The sequence below is a fragment of the Glandiceps talaboti genome, chromosome 13, assembly GCF_964340395.1.
Source record: "Glandiceps talaboti chromosome 13, keGlaTala1.1, whole genome shotgun sequence".
NCBI lineage: Eukaryota > Metazoa > Hemichordata > Enteropneusta > Spengelidae > Glandiceps > Glandiceps talaboti.
Window position 1 is genome coordinate 13,698,232 of NC_135561.1, and position 22,454 is coordinate 13,720,685.

Genomic DNA, 22,454 nt, shown 5'->3' on the forward strand with positions numbered 1-22,454 from the left:
GAAACCATGACATGCCTTTACTATGTCATTCCTAACGTAATTGCTTTTTGACGTCAATGAAAGGCTTGCACCAAGATTCGCGAATGTCTTTTTTTATTTTTGTACTCAGGGCAAGACCACATAGAAACCCAGACAAAAACTCTGACCAATCACTATCGTCTTTAAACATGTTATTATATATTAACAGCAGAAACTTTAATGTCTCCGAAGCTGATGATAAAAAAAGAAATATTTATGAGAGAATTGACTTCAAAGTATTTAATAATAACTGGAACCGCAGAGCGTGTAATCATTAGCAGATGATTATACAGTGTTTCACCACTTATAACACGTTTTCTAGATTATGCTGGCCCCCTTAAGGGTTTTAGCAGGACTTATGTACTAAAAGGTTAACTTGCTAATACCATGTAGTTTCTCAAGAGGCTACGCTTGTTTTAATCAGTCGTCATATCTTAAAATGTTTTGAAAAAGGATTGCGTCATTTGCAAGTGTTCACAATTAGTGATTTTCAATAGACATTCCTTGAAAACCCTGAAATGCTTTTACCGTGTTATTCCTAACGTAATTGCTTTTTTTTTACTTCAATGAAACGATTGTTCCAAGAAAATAGTAACGTTATGCGTAGAGTGGTGCACAAATAATGTGCTTTATTCGGAAAAGTTTAATGAAATCCAGTAAGTAGACATAAAGGTATAAAACCATATTTAAAATGTCACCATTAATATATATGCAAGATGGACAAACACTGTCAGTTCCATTCTCGATGATACATGTGCTATATCATTCATCTACGATTTTGATGTTTAGTGGGACTGATAGGGGTTAATTTCCAACCGAAAGGTTTCATTGTTAAGCTCTACGGGATACCAAAGTAATACAACTGTTTACTGTAGAGAACATTACCACTGGGTGAGATTTTAACAACAGCACTATGCAGTGGAATTTTCCTTTAACCTAAAAGTGGGCTTCAACTGTTGTTTCGTATATATATACACATGTATATTAGTAAAAGATATAAACCAATGTGTGCATCGAGGTGAATGCACTGTTGTATCCAGCTTTTAACACATTGGAACATATTCAGGCAAAATGTATTGTTTACATCTTACAGCTTTTGATTATTTTAAATATATATCTCATGGCGATTTATTACATCTAGCGTTAGTATCCAAATCTACGTGTCTCGTATCTCTGTCTGGGCACAGGGTAAAGGACAAATGATCAATTTTGTACTCGCGATTTTCCGGATTTCTAATATTATTTTCTGTATATTTCAAATAAAGTTTTAAATACTGTTTCCTCTCACTGTTTTTTTTTTCTATTTCCTACCTGATATCAATGTCTTATCTGAGTTTATCAGCTTTGCATTTATTAGTAGCTTGCGAGAACAAACTCACTATTTGCCCGAATTAACGCATTATCGCGAGTACAAAATTGATCATTTGTCCTTTACCCTGTGGTTTGGGGTTGGATATTATCAAGATATGAATATTGTTTGTAAAACGTAGAAGCTATGAATATTGATATATTTATTTTGATACAGACTAAAGCCAGTTGTCAAATAAAACATGACACAAGACACGTTGTATATGCCATGCAATTGCCTTTAAGGGGCTTGGTTTGTTTAAGGTGAAACATATCATACATACTGTCCAGTTATTACCATCTTAAAATAGTATTAAATGTGGACAGGTGGTCAACTTAAACGCACTTAAATGTCGCTGAACATGCAAAGCAGAACATGTTCTGTATCCATACCGAAAACTATGAGACATTCTGAAAATTAAAACGACACTAGTACAGTAAGCCTCACTACTGCTGTGTGTGTAAAAATTTCATCGTGTAGACTTTGACAATGAAACATGTATTGATACAATGAATGGGAACGGCCTTGTAAATGAGAATTCTTTTTTTCAGTAAGTCAATACAAGCTAATTGAATTATAAGTGTTAGACCTACCTGACGTCGACCAACCTTTGAGGTCGTGGCTTTCAATTTAAAATAGTCACGGAGATAACGCTAGACATGATATTACTTCCATTCTGGCGCAATTGTATTGCTCTTAATTGACCAAGTGCAAATTAAAGAGTAATCCGTGGGAGTTAATCCTCTAGAAATGATAGTGGTTTATTTTTAAACAGGGTTTCGTATCTTGCTGTGGATTGCGTGATCAAATTAGATTCCATCGGCGCTAGTAAAGGGATAAATAGTTCAGTTTATGGGCAGAAAAAAATCATTGTGTGTTTCCGATGACATCTCCTCGTGCATGAAAGTCGGAAAGACAAAGACTTTCTTAACTCTAAGTTTTAAAAGTTTAGGATCGGCAGTTTAAACTAGAGTCCGTGTTACAAATATGAGACATTCTCCTCGGATATTCTAGGCACGTTCGATCTATATTCTACCAACATTCGATGCAATTTATATTTTGTCGACAACAATTCATACGTACGTCAGCATACAGAAAGTCATTCAACCCTTTCAAAAGAGAAAGATCAAATTCAGCTTTGCATGTTCAGCGACATTTAAATGCGTTTAAGTTGACCACCTTTGACTTCTTAAATGAACACTGATTCAAACATTTTGGCTTTGAATCAATAGCGAAAAAGAAGATGGAATTCAGAGATATCAACAGACGAGAAGACAGACAGACAGACAGACAGACAGACAGACAGACAGACAGACAGACAGACAGACAGACAGACAGACAGACAGACAGACTGGTGGGTTGGCATGCAGGCAGACATTCAAAGTGTCAAACAGAAGGAAGAGGAGAGCCTTAATAATTTAGTTTTATCGTTTTATAGTTTTATTCCAGCTCTTAAAGTGTTCCTGGTCTTCTCGTGAAACCTTGTCAGGCCTTATAAATATTTGAATTTACCGTTTGGAATTTGGAGGAAAGGAACCAACCATATAATATTGAGTATCATCAATGCTGAAAAAACTATGGTACTGAACAAAATAGCTCAAATTTTCGCCATGAAAATAAATATTCCAATGCCAACTATAGAAGTAAACCTCCGAGTAATGATTTATAACAGCCTTATCCTTTTGAATTAAGTATATATATATATATATATATATATATATATATATATATATATATATATATATATATATATATATATATATATATATATATATATATATATATATATATATATATATACGTTGTCATGTTCTACTTCTGATTGACAATGGAGGATACTATAGCTAATTGGAAGGGAGATACAAGACACAAGGTATGTAATGTCATGGTATGTACTACTAATTGTGACCAATTTCCAATGTGAGCTGTCAGTCAGTCTTTTTTTATAAAGTAAAGAAGAATACAATTACATCAGCAAAAGACAAATTGTAGATTTCACTTTAAATTGGAACAAAGACAAGGCTAATTTTATCCTAGCTTCTTTAGTTGGTTCCAGTGATTCATAAAAAGTCACTTTTAATATTGCAGATCGCACAGCGTCTCTAAAAATATAAGGGATAAAATTATTCAAATTAGCGATGAACCAACCTCTGTACACTATAGGGTAGGGAATTCTGGGATTGGCGCCCATGCTGATATCACCAATGATCCTGTCGGACAGTCTGTCCATGGTTTCTCCAAATCCTTCTATTGTGTCTACGTAATCGACTTGTAAGCTAAAAATAATAGATAGAGACATTAATGGTGTTGATGACATCAGCATAAGTAATTGAGCTCCAATCCCAGCATTCCGTATGCCAGTGTAGAGCAGTTGGTGTATGACTTATTGTATTGATTTTATTTCTCTTGATGTTAAACGCTCGATGTAGAGGTGACCTTTCATGACTTACTGATATCAACTGAAATAATAATGTGGTTGCAATTGTAACTATACAAAGGAAATTTTACTCTTTTATAACAAGCGGATATTGCATTTAAAAATTAAGTTAAATACCCAAGAGTCGTCTCTGTAAAACATTTGATTATAAACGATAAGACAGTAGTATGTATCTCATTGACATGAAAGATTTGTATGTATGTATGTACGTACGTACGTACGTACGTATGCATGCGTATGTATGTATGTATGTATGTATGTATGTATGTATGTATGTACGTATGCATGCATGCATGCGTATGTATATATGTATGTATGCATTCATGCATGCATGCATGCATGCATGTATGTATGTATGTATGTATGTATGGATGGATGGATGGATGGTTGGATGGATGGATGGATGGATGGATGGATGGATGGATAGATGCATGCATGCATGCATGGATGGATGGATGGATGGATGGATGGATGGACGTATGTATGTCTGTATGGATGGATGGATGGATGGATGGATGGATACATCAACAGACAGACAGACAGACAGACAGACAGACAGACAGACAGACAGACAGACAGAAAGGCAGGAAGCCAGAGTCACATCATTGCGGATACTTGGGCTAAATGCGTTGCTTGTTATAGTTGCATGGTTCGAATAAATTATGCAAAAAAAACATATTAAGATTCAGAAAATAAATGTACTCAATAAACATCAAACGAAGAGATAGACTTTGTAATGTAATTCTCAGATTTTTTGTCAGACACATTCAATCTGTCAGACACAACATTAATAAATATGTTGACGTCGGACTATCGGTGTTTTACCAGATACGAATGACTTGCTTTCTTTCACTTTTGCCACAGGTGATGTATTCAATTATCACTTTATACAACCGATCACTCTACCAGTTATTTTTCAAGACGGGAACGCCGGGTCGACTTCCGTGACGTCATAAACTGTGTTCATTCTGATTGGTTAGTACCAGGCGATCGAACACATGTATTCAAGTCTGCTCTACGTAACCGATTAGAAAGAGATATCTGAATTATAAAATATTTGGTACAGACATTGTCTGTGTTACAGTAATCTCGATGGGTGGTGCTTCGATTCCGACGTATCAACTTACAGATATCTCCTTTCAATAAATAACGGTCAATAATCAACTCGACTCAGTGGATGTTTATCAACCGATTTCTGTTAACAATAATGGAGAACGCTAGTTTTAATGACAACTATTCAGAAAGAATGAATTTCACCAACCATACAACGTCTGGCGTATATAATATCTACGCATTGCCGAAGGAGACCGTTATTCTACTGAGTGTTTTCTTCGCTATTTGTGTAACTATATCTGCCTGTGGCAACGCTGTGGTCATGGGTGTGATGGTGTGTCGGCAAAAAGGCAAGCACTTGAATAGTCTCGTGATTAATCTCGCAATATCTGACTGGACATTGTCTATCATATGTATACCGCTGAACTTCACATCTATAATGATGGCTGAGTGGATATTTGGCGACGCATTATGTAAAATAGCCCAGTATACTTTGAAGGTAGGTTCAAATATTATAAATCATTATCAAAATTATTTGTAAAAGAAAGGATAGTACTGTTGTTGGTTTTTTTTGGCTGGACAATGAGCATAGATGTACCATAGCGAATGTCAATAACAAGAATAAGTAGGTGTCAAAAGTCCACATTTCAACGAGAAACTATAGAGGTCATCTCTACATTCAAATACTTAGCATTTCCATATACTTCCACGTGACATGTGCACGTTAACGTTATTTGGTTGACCGACCTGATGTCTACAACATTTGATTACCAATAAAGGAAGAAACATATACAATCGGCAACTTGGAAATATGGTTGAGTGGTTGCTTTCAAAGAGCTCTATTAGCAGAAAGATTGGTTATTGAATAGCAAAAATCATTTATTAATAATAACATTTTTTCTTTTCTATCACGTCGATTATAAATCAATTGAAACATCAATGATTTATACAAAGGTGCATTCCACACTATACACTGTGAATAGTAAAAATAATCTCAATATAGAATATATTTGTCTATGTTATTTTACATTATTCGAATACATAATATATCAGTGAGTTATTGACAGAAACTATGTGTCAAAAATCTCCCAATGTATTTTGAGATTCAAAAGTGCCAAAACTTTCAAATACACAGCATTTAATTCGCAATTAAGAGATCTTTTTATGTATCATGAAACAAGCTGAAGAACTGATAGAACGATAAATAAAAAGATAGATAGATAGATAGATAGATAGGGGGATTGCCGACTAACTGTATCATTCATCATTTATATTAAAATTTCTGTGTTTTAAAGCTGTACCGAAAAACTAAACGTTTTTGATATTCAATAAATCATTTTCGCACAATTAAATAATGTAATGTAAATAAACACTTTCATGCAGCCATCACTCTAAAATCACATGAATAATAATTTTAAAAAAAAAAGACTAGCAATTCACAGCGTTTCCATGTTTTATGTCCACGTCCTCCTGGCATCTACACACATATACCGCCGTCGGGAAATTTGAGATCGATACTACACTAGTGCTGTAGCTAGGCTGGCTAATTATATAGAAATGTGTAGGCACTGTGTAAGATGAACATAGTACTGTATTAGCATGCCGCATCCACACTAAGATTACTCACTTCTCATATCGTCTACGTCTAATAGCCAGATAGATTAACGCGATCAAAAGTATAGCATATCACTACCATTGGGTCATTGCACCGAGACTTACCACACCGACATACTATTAGACATGTTGTAGATTATCAAATGTTGAATGTCTCTTACGAAAATCCAGTCATTTTAATATTGAGATAACTGCACCTTAGCTTAGATAGTTAAGTTCAGATCAGTTTGATTTCAATTACATATCGTTTTGTTCTAAGATCATTTGTTTGGTCCTGCGACCGTGACAAGTTTCTACGTCACGATAACGCGTGTCTACGTCACGAGAATTACATTTGCGTGTGCATGTACGTACGTATGTATATATGTATGTATGTATGTATGTATGTATGTATGTGTGTGTGTATGTGTGTGTGTGTATGTGTGTGTGTGTGTATGTATGTATGTATGTATGTATGTATGTATGTATGTATGTATGTATGTATGTATGTATGTTTGTTTGTTTGTTTGTTTGTTTGTATGTATGCATATTTACAGAACGTATCTTACCAGTGTAAATAAACTCGTTACGTTTTCAATGTTTGTTTTGACTTCTCTTCTGATACAGTGTTACAACATTGATTACGTTAACATAATGGTTGATTTAAATGTCATACAGCGGAACACTCTTGGTGATTCTGTCAGCAATGTAAAATGTGTTATCTATTACTCGCGTTCACATAGCTAAGCCGTCTCATATTCTTAACGCTGGCAACGAAACTAATCTTACAGACATTCCAAAGAAATTAAGATATAACTTTGTCTTATTTAAACCCTAAAGCTCTTAAGAAACCATGCCTTAGAGGATCTTATCGTTATTTGAACTGACATTATTTTGTACGCAGGTCTCGTATGCATTCAATGTACAATTAGGTTCAAATTTCTGTTAGTGTTACTCTGATCCATGGATTTGATGACATCGCGGTTTTTTTGTTGACATTTGAAAGAATAAGAACACCGAGCGCTGATCACGTTGAAGTCGTGGGTTTGAAGTCTGAGTAGCGTGCTTATGAGTAATGTGTTAATAGTAGAGACATCGTGTTTGATATTTGTGGCGAGAATATCACTGATCATGTTGAAGTCGTGAAGTTTGAAGTGTAAGAGAGAAATTTACGAGTAACGTGTTTGTAGTAGAATGAAATGTTAACACCAACAACACTTCGCAATTGTTTTTGAATGACTGCGTTTGATAATTGGAATTTAGACATTCTAGTCCCTCCCATAGGACTTTGATCCTCGACGGGGTTGGTATAAACTAAACGTTGGTTAGAGACAGTCTCCAGTGGCGAATTGGCTGGGAGAATGCTCCATATATATCCACCTCAGCTGTGCTTTGTGGTGTTTTACAGCATATCGGACTTGTATATCAGATTTTTTTCTAAAAATATCAAAGCTAAGTAGAAGGGTTAGCTAAGGTCTGGTTGCAATCAAACGTGTCTTTATTAAACCTTTCCAGAGCTCCGACCGAGCACAGAGGATCTTGAGCGCAGTTCGCCACCGGGGGGGGGGGAACTGTCTATAAAGTTACACTAATATTTCGCTCTAGCCCTGGAGAGGATTTCATGGGGAGAAGGGGGGAGGCAAAACGTCCAGGGGTAAATATCAACAAATAACATTTTATTGTAACAAGACTTAAGTTAAGCGTCCTACTTAACTTCAGTATTTTAGTATCCAATTTGATATACAGGATACAGTTGCACCATGGTTTACAACTCTATCATTGCTAAGATGTATGCCATTTTGCCGACCAAGTAGAAGTGTTGTCAACAATTATTTCGTATACCTTCTTTTGAGAGCAATTGAAATTTCCTCAATTTGTTGTTTCCTTTCAAACATTCAATTCATGTTACAGTTTAGCTGACATGCGTCATTTGTGACATCCCTTCTATTAATCATCGTTGCAGTCAACTCTTTCAACCACCTTCTGCTCCAACAAATAAGACCGACCTACCGACCGACCGACCGACAAAGAGACAGACAGACAGACAGACAGACAGACAGACAGACAGACAGACAGACAGGCAGGCAGACGGACAGACAGACAGACAGGCAAACACATACATACATACAGACAGACATGCATGCATACATACATACATACATACATACATACATACATACATACATACATACATACATACATACATACATACATACATACATAGACACACTCATATAAAAAATAGAAGTTTCTTTAAATATGTTAAAAGAAAACGCAAACGAAAGCCATAAAATTGTTTAGATATACGCCAAATGGAATCCAATGGAGAATCCAACATGTCCGTCTAATACTGTAGGGAATTTATACAAATTTCAATGTACCTCAAATTGCTTTCATCATTATTTCTAAACGAGGTTCCATTGAACAAGGTTTGGAGAGATTTAAAATAGAAAGTCTTTTTCGAGGAAATCGATCACCGAACGACATTCTACCTTAACCAAGATAAAGATAGACCTGGGTTCATTAAAGCTAACAGCAGGCCGTCTTGTCTGACAGAATCGATCACTATGTTACTTGGTCCAAACCAGTTTTGTGAAAGATCCCATGTGTACCACATACGTCTAGTTACGATTTCTTTAATTAACTCTCAGATCCCACTGGTCCACTTGTTATGCCTTCAGATTTAAGTCCAACAAATATAGTTGTATTTGTCTCAGTCAATATAATTTCGACCAGCGCTTGGTATCAAATTCACTATTAGTATCATAACGTGTATTCCTTGATACTCAAATCGTAAGCTTATCTGAACTTTTTTTCAGACTATTTTACATTATATTATACCCATTTTGACACTCAGGTTATAGAATATAGTCACATTGCTGATTATTAAAACAATATATATATATATATATATATATATATATATATATATATATATATATATATATATATATATGTATATATATATATATATATATATATATATATATATATATATATATATATATATATATATATATAAACTCAGTATATGTAACATGTCTATACTGGAGTAAACAGTGCTCAATACATAATATGTATGTAGAGCGGTATAAATGATAAATAAATATTTAAAAAAAATTATTTATTAATTTATATATATATAAAGGTTATTTTAGACTCGATTAAATTCTTCAGTGGACGGACTGTTTTTGCCAGTTGGCGTCATGTGATTTTTGACCAAATCTTCGGAACTGATGACCTCACCGTGTGCGTGTGACAGCAGCAACCCCCCACCTCGGTTCATTTCTCCTTTCGGATATAGATTCCTCCTGCCACTTCCTGTGTATGTCTCTAGTATCTTTAGGCATAAGTTGTACCCATCAATATTTTCTGGGTGTCCCCAGGTCCATGAATGTTCTGCCACTGCTGATTTCATGGTCTTTTCCCTGAGTCATTTTCTGTATTCTTCTATCCTGTTTTTTAGTTTCAATCTCCCTTTTTCTCCAATGTAGGAACCATTGCAGGAGTTATACGTATATCCTGTAGATGCCCCCCCCCTCACACAAACAAAATATTGAGTTTTATACTTCACGTTCACTTTCGAATGATAATAGAACAAATGAATCAGTCAGTTTTTTAAACTGATACGTGTAACCGTTCGAAAGCCAAGGTCTTAGTTATAGACCTTTTATGTCATAATGAAAACATTTATTTCAAATCTGTATGTATTTTAAGTATGATTATACCATTCACAAGCCAAATTGTACAATTTCCTGTTTGCAGTCTGGATTGCCGTATTGAGAGAAGCCGAACATAGTTTACCGTAAAACCCATTACATATTAATTATACAGTACAGAATCATAAACTATCACCGAATACAGCCATCGGATTCACATACTCACCCCGTTTTCACTCCAAGCAACGACATCAATCTTAGTGACATTCTAAGGGAATTAAGATAAAACTAAAACAGAGCTATTGTAGCCCTTAAGCAGGAAAACGTGTTCCTATAGGCAATAATATTACTTAAGCAAAAGTTGTTCTGTTCACATAATTACATTGTTGGACAACTTATATAAAATTTGCCTTAATGCCCCGACTGCATGTAGAGAGTCTGACATGTTTGGTGAATGAAGAAAGTGGCATTCGTGTAATTATGTTGAACTACGTACATGTGTACAGTTGGTGATGGATAAGGTCTTTAAAGGGAGCACACAAAACATGCTGCGATTGTCGCTCTGTACGATTGATGGTATGAGACAAGTATACATTTACGTGTACGGTTTGTAATTTGATCACATTGCAGAATGGCTACAATCCATTTTAACAAAATCATGCTTTCAACTTGGACGATCGAGATACTAGTATAGGAAATAAGATATCATATTCTTTCGATTGACAATGAAACAAGCCCTTGTAATGATTAGAGCTGTCCTCGGTCCACATGGACCATATGGAAAGAGAACATAGCTGTTTATATAGAAACGATGCGGCATCCTGTCCATGTCAATGTGACCTCTTGTAAGACTATTGTAGAAGACTAATGAGGTCTAACAATGGAGGTAGAATATTGAAGCATAGAGATGTTGTAAAACAGATGTGACGAAGGAGTAAAGAACCATGTTTTTTGTTGATGAATAATGTTTTCATGTTATTCCCAGTCTATTTTAGATTAATTTACTACTTCAAGGCTGTTTTATCCTTTTATTACAATAGACTTCAACCAAACAAAAGCTTTAATAATTGTTTTTCTGTGCATAATTATTTGAAAGGTTGGGACAGTCTGCACAATATAATGTGCATTGTATACATTCATCTACCCGTGTGGGTAGTTTTCTGTCATTATTCACGTCTGAATAATAAGCTTATCGCGATCGATTATTCACTTTGAGCACTCATTATTATTTTATTGAAATTTCAGAAAAGCGGATATTAGAAAAACACGACTGTTACAGACTATAACTGTCTAGCATTTCATGATTTGGATTTATTATAACTTACCTCAAATGTTCACATGAGGGAACCTTCAGTAATTACAAGGGGAGAGCCAAGGGAGTCATGCCAGGTCTGTTGCATAAATATAACCCCCCCCCACCCTGCCCTCCTTAACAGTTCCACAGTGAAGTGATATGGATCATCTCAAACCTGGTTATTTCTGTACAATATATGTGGGGTTTTGTCTGGGTGTATGTATGTATGTATGTATGTATGTATGTATGTATGTATGTGTGTGTGTACGTATGTATGTATTCGATGGTACCTTTTAACCGCTGATGTCGGTACTATTGCTGCACGTAACAACTGTCATTAAAAGAATAATTGTATACATTTCTCGAAAGGTTCATATGACCTATCAATCCCAATCAATTGATCTATGTAATTATCAATTAATCAATTAAACATCAATATATATTTTCTTCCTTCTCTCTCTGACAATCTGGCTATATCTGTCTGTCTGTCTGTCTGTCTGCCAGACTGTCTGTTTGTCTGTCTGTCTGTCTGCCTTTCTGCCTCTCCGCCTCTGTCTGTCTGTCTGTCTGTCTGTCTGTCTGTCTGTCTGTCTGTCTGTCTGTCTGTCTGTCTGTCTGTCTGTCTCTTTCTCATACACACATGTACACACATTCACAAGCACCCACCCTATCCATATTGTGTATTTAATAGTACACAAAATGTAGCAAGAAATTGCGATCGTGCTTACTCATTGATATGTAATATACAGCTTTATTGGTTTGAGGGTGATTGTATCAAACAGTGCCAGTGGACGGTAACACTAAATGGGCTGTATATCAATACTTACTATAAACCGCATATGGTGTGCATGCTTGGCGATAATAATTGATAATACTTGTTAATAATTCATGATGGGCGAATCGTTAGAGTGGTCGGCTTGGAATCTGCAGGTTGCAGGTTGGAGCCCCATCGCTGCCGTTTGTTTCTGAGTGGCGGAAGTCCTTGGGCAAGATTTGAACCACGACTGTACGTGCCTCGGTCCACCCATTCAACTGTATAGTTGGTGGCCTGGTAGTATAGAGTAATGTCACAGTGAATGTTTTAGTCCTATGCGCTTATAAAGGATGCAATGAATTGTATGCTCCCCAGGGAGTTGGGGATGTATACAGGGATATAGATCCAAGCCACTAGGGGTAATAATTGTAAACCGCTTTGAGCACAGAGACGCGGTTTTTGGCATTTGAGTATTAAAAGGTCAGGATCGAATAGAATATTGTGCATACTATTTCATTTCAATTTGATTTTATTGAATATGCTGTAAACTGTCTCCTCCATTTAAAATACCTCTAGGTATCGCAGTTTGTCAGCATCATTACCTTGACAACGATAGGGATACATAGGTACTATGCAGTGATGTACCCAATGGAACCTAAAGTATCATCCAGGAAGAGAAACATAATAATTATCTTGTCTTGGTGTATACCACTGATAATGTGGTGTCCAATGCTACTGTACACCTATACGGAAGGGTATTTATTAGATACTGGTAGAGTTGTGTATATATGCACCATGCGATGGCCAACTTCTCGAACGGTTAATCTCTTCGACCTCTTTATATGGGCTATGTTTATCATGACATTTATCATTCCTATGGCGATACTCTCAACGTGCTACATACGGGTTATTGTGGTGTTGTGGCGACATAAGAGACCAGGATGTACTGATATTGATGACGAATCTAGACTGAGGAAAACTAAAGTGAAGGTTGTATGATATATATATATATATATAAATATAGACGAAAGATTTTAAATGTAGACCAATACGAACATTTCTATGAATTTATGAATTTGAAAAAACACACTTTATTTCATAGAAGACGAACCTTACAATGCACTACTAATAGTTTTGTGTGAAACACTGACTATATTAAAGGAAACGCAACTCATAAACTTTGGGTTCTGGAAAGTGATTTAGGTTACTTTAGTTTAGTTTGGTTTGGTTTGGTTGAGTTTAGTTTAGTATAGTATAATATAGTTTAGATAGTTTAGTTTAGTTTAGTTTAGTTTAGTTTATTTTAGTTTGTTATTTTGTATTATTTTATTTTATTTTGGGAAATTGTAATTAATTATCCTATCGGCAATTCATTGTTGATCATGAGAGTTAGCATACATGCATATGCATTAGGTGAACAAGAAATACACGGGGCTATTTAGCTGAAGGTAATATGCACTTAAGAGTCATGATATTCTAAATCATATTCATGTCTGCTGACTTCTGTACTAAGACAATCACAGAACAATGAACATTAAACAACATTTAATCTGACATTTTGAAATCGTGATATGACTCTCTTCAGAGCCCACAGTTTACTAAAATGCTTTTATTTCCTTGATTTGTGTTCATTTTGAATGTCTAAATATTCTTTTTATTTTCTGTAGACTGTCCGAACACTTATATCTATCGTCATTCTATTTGCTATTTGCTGGCTTCCGGTCAATTTGTACAACTTGGTACTTGTAACATATAACCCCGATTACCTTGAAACACACCCATTGACAACGGATGTAATTCGTGCCTGCACCTTTATCTGGCCGATATTGTCTGATAGTATTTTCAATCCAATTGTGTATGTATTTCTTAGTGACCAATGCAGGGTGAGTTTGAGGCATATATTAATTGTGTAGTATTGCAAACTCAACTTGGCCTAAGGTCATTTAAAAATAACGTATTCCTCGTAACCCAAGTGGCCCTAATATAAGCGGTCAAATCTACACATATATTCTTACATTCATAAGGATAAAATGGAGAGAATCTGCTTGTCTTGTAGAGTCCTTGGGTCATCTTGGGTCAAAATGTTTTGGTGAGTTTTATCCCAATCCAGAGAAACAAGGTCTTGTAGATTGCGGGTTTGATTTATGATATACATTGTGTTTTGTCATGGTTTTTATTTTATTCTATTGCATTACATAAACCTATGACTGTGACATTGTATTTCTCGAGTATCTTTTCTCTTTGTCGAAGCAATTTCTCAAAATAAAATAAAACTAAATAAAACTAAGCTAAACTAAACTAAACTAAACTAAACTAAACCAACCTAAACTAAACTAAACTAAACTAAACTAAACTAAACTAAACTAAACTAAACTAAACCAACCTAAACTAAACTAAACTAAACTAAACTAAACTAAACTAAACTAAACTAAACCAACCTAAACTAAACTAAACTAAACTAAACTAAACTAAGCTAAACTAAACTAAACTAAACTAAACTAAACCAACCTAAACTAAACTAAACTAAACTAAACTAAACTAAACTAAACTAAACTAAACTAAACTAAACTAAACTGAAGCAAAAAACAATGCAACTGACATATGTTTATTAGATGCAATGGGATAAATTCCGACCTAGATACCCGTTTTCTGAACATACTCTTTTTCTTCATGTCAATGACATTCCTTATCAGCTGAAGAGGGGGAGGGGAGATACTCTTGTACTAATTGTATTCATATGTTGTATTCAGAGAGACCTTACGACGCTGTACTGCCACTGGAGAGATGACTCACCATGTAATTGTAAAGCGAACAAATCTCATGTGAGATCATTAAGATCATCAAGGAGGAAATCCGCACGTACTGAAACCTTTATGCTTCATGCCAGATAGAAAGAATGGATAACCTAGCTCAACACAGCCATCTAGATGGTTACAAGCAAAAAAATTAGAACGATCTTGAGAAGACAGTCATCATTTAACCGTGATGTATCCTTTCGTTCCCTCTGGGCAGGATTGTGGATTGCGAAGATTGCAATTTTGTGCTGGGTTAACAATATCATTACGAATAAATACGAAGTCATGCAACAGATACAAGAGTTGTATGCCCTGTGGTAAGACGAAAAACATACGATTTGTTCCTGAAAAGCTGGTTTTATATATTTCGATGTACACGACTGTTTTAGACGTACATGTGTGTGACTTGAAAAACATATTGTATTCTTGATTCTGAGGTCAATACTAATCTAATGTTGCTGTTTGAAACTATGATTAAAGGTATTACTAATCATTTTGAAGAAACGTAAACACAAAATGGTAGATCTAGAACCCAGAGCAGATTTGTCTGAAGTTTTCTTTCGTAATAGTTTATATGTGTTCGAATGCTCAGTGAGTAGCGAGCGTTCTATATAGAATGTGCTCTGTACATGTTGATTATTATATCGCATGTTTTAGGTTATATAATATGTGTATATAATTAGTAATAAAGAAAAAAAAATACAGGAGATTTAATAGGACTATGACAAAATATAATCCGCGTCTAAATACAGACCACGATTAACTGTTTTCACATTATATATAGTATGTTTACTTTCTTAATCTTGTCTGTGGTTTACTCAAACAAAGAGATTCATCAGTGCCTCTGAAGGGATATGAACTTATTTATCACCTTTTATGTGTTTTTAGTCAAGTTTCTTACACAAAGTCCACCCTCAAGGTATTGTATTGACCTTGTGTTTTCTTTTGTATTTCCTACAAAGTTTCACTGCTTCTTTACTTAAACCAGTCTAATCTAATGCATGAATTGGGCGGGGTTCGTTATTTCTTGGAGTGGTAGACACTTGATTGCATTTTGTACAGAATATAACTTTTAAAGCAAACAGTTTAAGATATGTATCTAATAAAGTCTTGTAAAAATATTTAATCGAGGGAATTGTTTTACTTAGTGACGTAAACATGTATACTCACAACATTAGCCTATTTCATTGTAGTGTTCTTGGATATATTTATTACACTTATATACCCAAATAGAATTGTCAATTTTCTATACAGTTGTAATAAAGTTACGTATAATAATATTAATGACTGCAAGAAGTATACTATACAACACGTTTTGCAATTGCACCGTTGTTTTTCTAATCATATGTAGCTTGTGGAGTGATGGCACCTTCTCAAGATCTGAAAACTCATTTGCGCTGTACCAACACATCTTTAAATATCAAATTCTCGTTGATAAAACTATACATACTAGATGTACTATAGCCATCAGCTAATGTCTACTATGTAACGATAAAGTTGTCGTTTTCAAATTGTTTCATATTGTCAATTGTAGTGGTTCATAATTGTATATACTTTATATTCATGGGATTTGTAATGCGGCTACATTGACCAAATCGGCCGGTATATGTGCTTTGATTAAATTCTAATCGAATGTGGAAAGCTGACTGTGATATATAGTAGACTTATTTCACGCCAACTGCTCTCCTTGTATATCTAGAGAACGGTGGATACCTGACATTTATATTTGTATGCACCAAAATAAATATGATTACAAGATTAATGACATTCTTTCTTCGATTCTGCAATAATCAAATACAACAATGGCCTTTCATGGACAAACACTGTTTTGAACCTTTACGATTGATACAACCGTTGCAGCAATTCTTTAGAAATGCCTCTGATAAGAATGTAATTTTATCACTGGTAAATCTGGTTTTGAAGATACCGGAAAGTCTTCTCCTTATCACACTATCAAACTGATACACATTTATACAATGTTATTTATACAGTTATATTCATAGCCTCTCTATATAGTCAATGTATCCTTTTTTTGTTCAAGGTGACTTATAAGCCCGATGGGCTGGGAGATATTTTATTACTTCATGTCACTATAATGAAATTATTGACTTACTATACAAAAACAATAGCGGGTGCCTCAGGTGTAGATAAATGCTGTGCTTTTATCAGTTTGTTTATGTCTGTGAAAGTTAGGCATAATTATATAAGGCTATATGACTAACTTTCACGGACATAAACAAACTGATAAGAACAATAGCGTGAACTTACATCAGGGTCACCTAAATGAATGTTATATTGTATCATTCAATACATGTTTGTTTGATAGTAGTGTGATAATGAGATGACTTTGGCAAAAGTCAGTTGTAATTGTCTACTACTGATAAAAATACGACGTTCTGATTAACAGCATTTCTAGACAACTAGTGCATGGTTTGTATATTCACCGGGTATAGAGAAACATCAAACCATGTTGGGATAACTAATTATAAAGTCAAAACAACTGACTTGCAATGACGACAGGGACTAGTATTAAAACTGGGACTATGATGAAAATGCGACACCAAGGGAAATGGTAATACACATCTAGCATCAAGTTTTATTGGCATATTTTGAACGTTGAATATATATAATCAACATTTCGATATAACTCTATGATTAAATTGTTTGTATAAAAGTTTCTTAATACACGCGCGCCATCATGAAATGACACTAGCTACAACAAGGAATGTTTTCATAGACCGACTGGTGGTTTTCTAATAAAAAAACTCTAGCTAGTATTAAACAAAGATTTAAATATTCACTCGAGGATCGGATTACTGATTCTGTACCTGCTTATTCAACGAGAATTAAAACCTTATATAGTTTGCATTAAAACCAGGGACTTGTCATTGGCTTTCTGCTTTAAAGATCTTATACCTGTCAGTTATACCGACAAAATAATAATTTTAATATTGCTATCTATTTTTTTTCTGCACGACACATCAAGCTGGGAGCCATAGAAATTGATGAATTACGACAGATAGTCTTATAATAATCTTTATTTATACTGGCTAGTTCTTTAAGCATGTTACGACGTAACTCAACCTTCCAGCCAGAATCTAAAAGGTCACGTGTGGACGCGATAACATCACTGGTGCATTGTCACTCTCCAAATTGGATCTTGGATTTGGAGTCATGATGGGAGAATGGTCAGCGTGGCCGACTAGGAATCTGTTGGTTGCTGGTTCGAGCCCCCGTCGCTAGCTGCCATTTGTTTCTGAATGGCTTAAAATCCATGGCCAAGATTTGAACCACGATTGTGCCTCAGTCAGAATAGAGGTTGCACTGTGAATGCTTTAATCATATACACTTGTAGAGGCTGCAATGCATTGTATGCTCCCCAGGGAGTTGCAATTGAGGCAGTATCAGTAAAGAGCCGTTGTGCCAATATAGATCCGTGCCAAGGGTAATAATTGTAAAGCGCTTTGAGCACAGAGTGAGAAAGCGCAATATAAAAATCAACATTATTATTATTATTATTATTATTATTATTATTATTATTATTATTATTATTATTATTATTATTAGTATCATCATCATCATTATTATCATTATATTATTATTACTTATCTATTGCGCTTTTAACATTCAGAACTGATTTCGTTGCTTAAAAAACGTAACAAGCTTTTTACTCAACGCAACGATTCTGGTTTTAGGCGTTATTGTGTATGCTCTTATAGTAGCAAATGATAGTGAGTTTCGAGTTGATTCAAGTTGTGATTTTTGACCAATTAAATTTACTAGTACAACGTCAGGACGTTTTCATTTTCATGTAAAAACTTTTTTTTTTACAGTTTCACGAATCGAATTGGCACGTCTAGAGGTACTGTCACTCAGTTTGGGCCTATCTATCTTTAGACACAAATGAAAACTTGAAATTGGCAAAATGCAAATGCCTGGTGTCATAGGTCAAATAGTAGGCGCAGTGTTGCTTAAAATGTTACAACATGTTTTACTTCCTAATAAATATTCCTGTAACAAGTTTCCCGTCTTGATCTGAATACTGAAAAATATAATTATAATATAGGCTATTTAGTCTCATCACTAGTCTCAACCAAGTTTCATTTAAACTGTCGAAATACGCACGTGAATAAAATACAATATGCTAATACGGCTTAACAGTTTTGGTCTAGTCATTTAAATAGCATGTGGGAAATTTCGAAATCAATCCAGTAATTTTAAGACACAGACAGACAGACAGACAGACAGACAGACAGACAGACAGACAGACAGACAGACAATTGTAATGTATGAAGGTAGTTGAACTACAGAGAATAGGAAGAATATATATATACATGTATATATATATATATATATATATATATATATATATATATATATATATATATATATACACACAAACAAACTAAATGAAAGAAGACGAGTATGATATTACATTATATGTATTTACGCTACGGACCGTTTCACCAGAAGAATCATCAGACGTGAACTATTGCTTACAACTGACGTAATCTATACAGTACAGTACTTAGGTGTACCATAGACCCTCGGTCTATCGATGTACACACCTAAGTACTATACTGTATAAATTACGTTGAGAAGATTTACACATGTAGGCCTATTTGACTGTAGTAACTTCTATGTTCAATAAGCTTAAAGATGTAGTCTGAGCTTGTGTCAAGAAGATAAGCCAAGCGGTCGAATGTTGGCCACTGTACACGTAGCAGAATAAGTAACATTCTTACATGTCTTATATGTAGCCAGAGAATTGACTGATAACAGCTAAAGACAGACAATGTGAATATATTACACTCAACATTTATAGTATCATCGTTTAGGGAAGACAAGTAGTCAAGAACATGTGTAAATCTTCGCCTTTTTTTCGGTGTGTGTGCATGGACTAGGGATGGGATGGGATGGCATGAATTCTACCTGGAGAGCGCCCTCAATGGAAAATGTTATAAACCCGGAAGTTGTTGTGGCCAAATGTAGTGACTATGAATCACGCATCGAAGTTTATCATAACACATACAATTTGAATATGAACTGAAATGTGAAGACCTTGCGCCTGATCATGGCTTCTTCAGCAGCTCCCGCAACAAAGAAGAAAAGAGCGTAAGTATTTCAGAACAATCTTTGTAGCGCATTTACTGATTTTGGACTTCACACCTGTAGTGTAACCACAGACAAGTGTGGTGGTGTAACCTTTGAGCGTCATAAGTCGATCACAGGTCATCGTTTCAAATGGACGGAACGCGTTAACGAACTATGTTAATGAAAACATCTTTATAATCAAGCTTTAGTTGTGGGGGTGGGTCATGGTAAAGCCATGGTAAAGGAGAGAATAACCCAAAGTCCACTGGATACATAGAAGGCACAAATCAAGGTTGTGATAGGGAGGCTAACCTCATTCCTAACCACTAACCCTAACTCCCTAGTTTGATTTCAAATATGTATTCTCTGCACTCGTCTACATTCTTGCTAATTAATAGGGTGGTTATTAAAAAGTTCAATCTGTCAGATCTCCCTAATTATTCTTAGGTGCTAAATAAAATTATGGTACAATTAATTTATGGGAATAAAGGAAAGTTTTACCAGTTTTCCCAGCTTAATTCTAGCTACTGTAAACGTAGACATTTTCACTGCTAGTAAATTATGCAATTATACAGTCTTCAACTAGTGCTCAAAGACTAATTGTTTACTGTTATGCAATATTTCAGATAGGAAAGATAAAGAATTTTATGGTCTGGCCACTAGGAATGCTTTTTTGCAACTTGTGGCGCGGAAATGAGGGCCAGAATAGTTTTAAGATATTGTAGCATAAAGACAGCACATATCACAAGTTACCAGGTGTCTCAGCTTAGTTACCCAGACTCTCACCGCTGGGGGGCTCTTCTACGAGACCACCCAGACGAGAGTCTGAGGAAACGAGATTCCAACTCACTCGTATTAGAGCAGTGCATGCTGGGGAATACATGTCCAACATTGTTAATAATTTAGGTACTGTCACGACAAGTTATCACTTTTCAAACGTCGCTGCAAGTACATCTAAATTACAAAAAAATAGGCCTTGTAAGCCCATTTTTACGACTTGGAAGAAATGTACCGTAGAACTCCTGGTGAGAGATAATTGAGGTAGCTCCCAGCGGTGAGAGTCTCAGGGTAACAGAGACTTAGTTACCACACATTTTCCACATCGCTTCGGATATATAATCTTATTTGCTAATAATACCAATAATTCATCTCGAACCACTACATGTACACCTGGAAGAACACACACTGATCTTTTATACTTATTTTATTCACAGCTTCAAATATTGCCATACAATCGGTCTGCCATGACATTATCTAGTTCCAATACCGTGTTCCGATTAACACATCATCTTCACACATTGCGTCTATAGTCAAAGTCGAACATTTTACCGTTAAAATGGCTAAACCCCATGCTGGGTGAGGATAAACAGCGCATATCCCAGTAGTAATCCATCACAAATTGACAGGCAGTTGTAATTGGTTTACTTCCTTCAGACAATTACTCATTAATATTCAGTTTGTACAACTGTACAACATGATTAAACATCATCACGTGTATATGAACAGTGTCGTGGGTAGCACAGATATCTGTGCTAGAGTAACGACTTTGACTAGACGTAATGTGTGAAGATAACGTAGTGTAAATTGTAACACGGTCGTACTGGAACTAGAATAGCCGTGACAAAAATTGTAACCCTCACTTTGCCAAATCAAGTGTGCACTCTTGCAATCCTTTACACGTGAAATGTCCAGAACTTCAGTGACTGCATCTTGGTATATTACCAGGCTGGTACACGTACATAATATCTGTATCTCATAATATGGATACATACAATTACATACACATTACATGTACATGTCTACTATTTATTTCAACAGAGACCTCAAAGTAGTGATTATGGGTGACTCTAGTGTAGGAAAATCAACTCTCATACAACGTTACCTGACTGGAAAATTTGAAGAAACTATTAGTGTAAGTATGTATACATATGTACATACGTACATGTGTGTATGTATGTATGTATGCATGCATGTATGTATGTATATATGTACGTACGTACGTACGTACGTACGTACGTACCGTCCGTACGTACGTCCGTCCGTACGTACGTACGTACATATGTACATGTGTGTATGTATGTATGTATGTATGTATGTATGTATGTATGTATGTATTTATGTATGTATGTATGTATGTATGTATGTATGTATGTGTGTGTATGTATGTATGTATGTATGTATGTATGTATGTATGTATGTATGTATGTATTGTTTGTATGTATGTATGTATGTATGTATGTATGTATGTATGTATGTATGTATGTATGTATGTATGTATGTATTGTGTGTATGTGTGTTTATGTGTGTGTATGTATGTATGTATGTATGTATGTATGTATGTGTGTGTATGTGTGTGTATGTGTGTTTACGTGTGTGGGTGCATCCTTGATGATTTTATAATCATTACAT

At 35.1% G+C, this 22,454-nt stretch overlaps 2 protein-coding genes across 3 annotated transcripts in view; both read left to right on the top strand.

The window, feature by feature from the left end:
- The window catches only part of LOC144444481 (ras-related protein Rab-20-like), a 298,311-nt gene that overhangs the window by 273,265 nt on the left and 2,592 nt on the right, over positions 1-22,454 (top strand). The window contains exons 1-2 of one of the 2 annotated variants that reach the window (XM_078133909.1): positions 19,954-20,066; positions 21,864-21,957. In XM_078133909.1, coding sequence (XP_077990035.1) covers positions 20,026-20,066; positions 21,864-21,957 — 135 coding nt within the window. In that variant the 5' untranslated portion in view covers positions 19,954-20,025. Of the gene's footprint in view, positions 1-19,953; positions 20,067-21,863; positions 21,958-22,454 lie in introns of those variants that run through there. The other variant, XM_078133910.1, reaches the window with a different exon arrangement.
- On the top strand, positions 12,952-15,047 carry LOC144444280 (prolactin-releasing peptide receptor-like). Its single transcript, XM_078133693.1, has 3 exons — positions 12,952-13,146; positions 13,824-14,039; positions 14,907-15,047. Exons 1-3 carry the CDS (start codon positions 12,952-12,954, stop codon positions 15,045-15,047), a joined length of 552 nt encoding a protein of 183 aa, XP_077989819.1.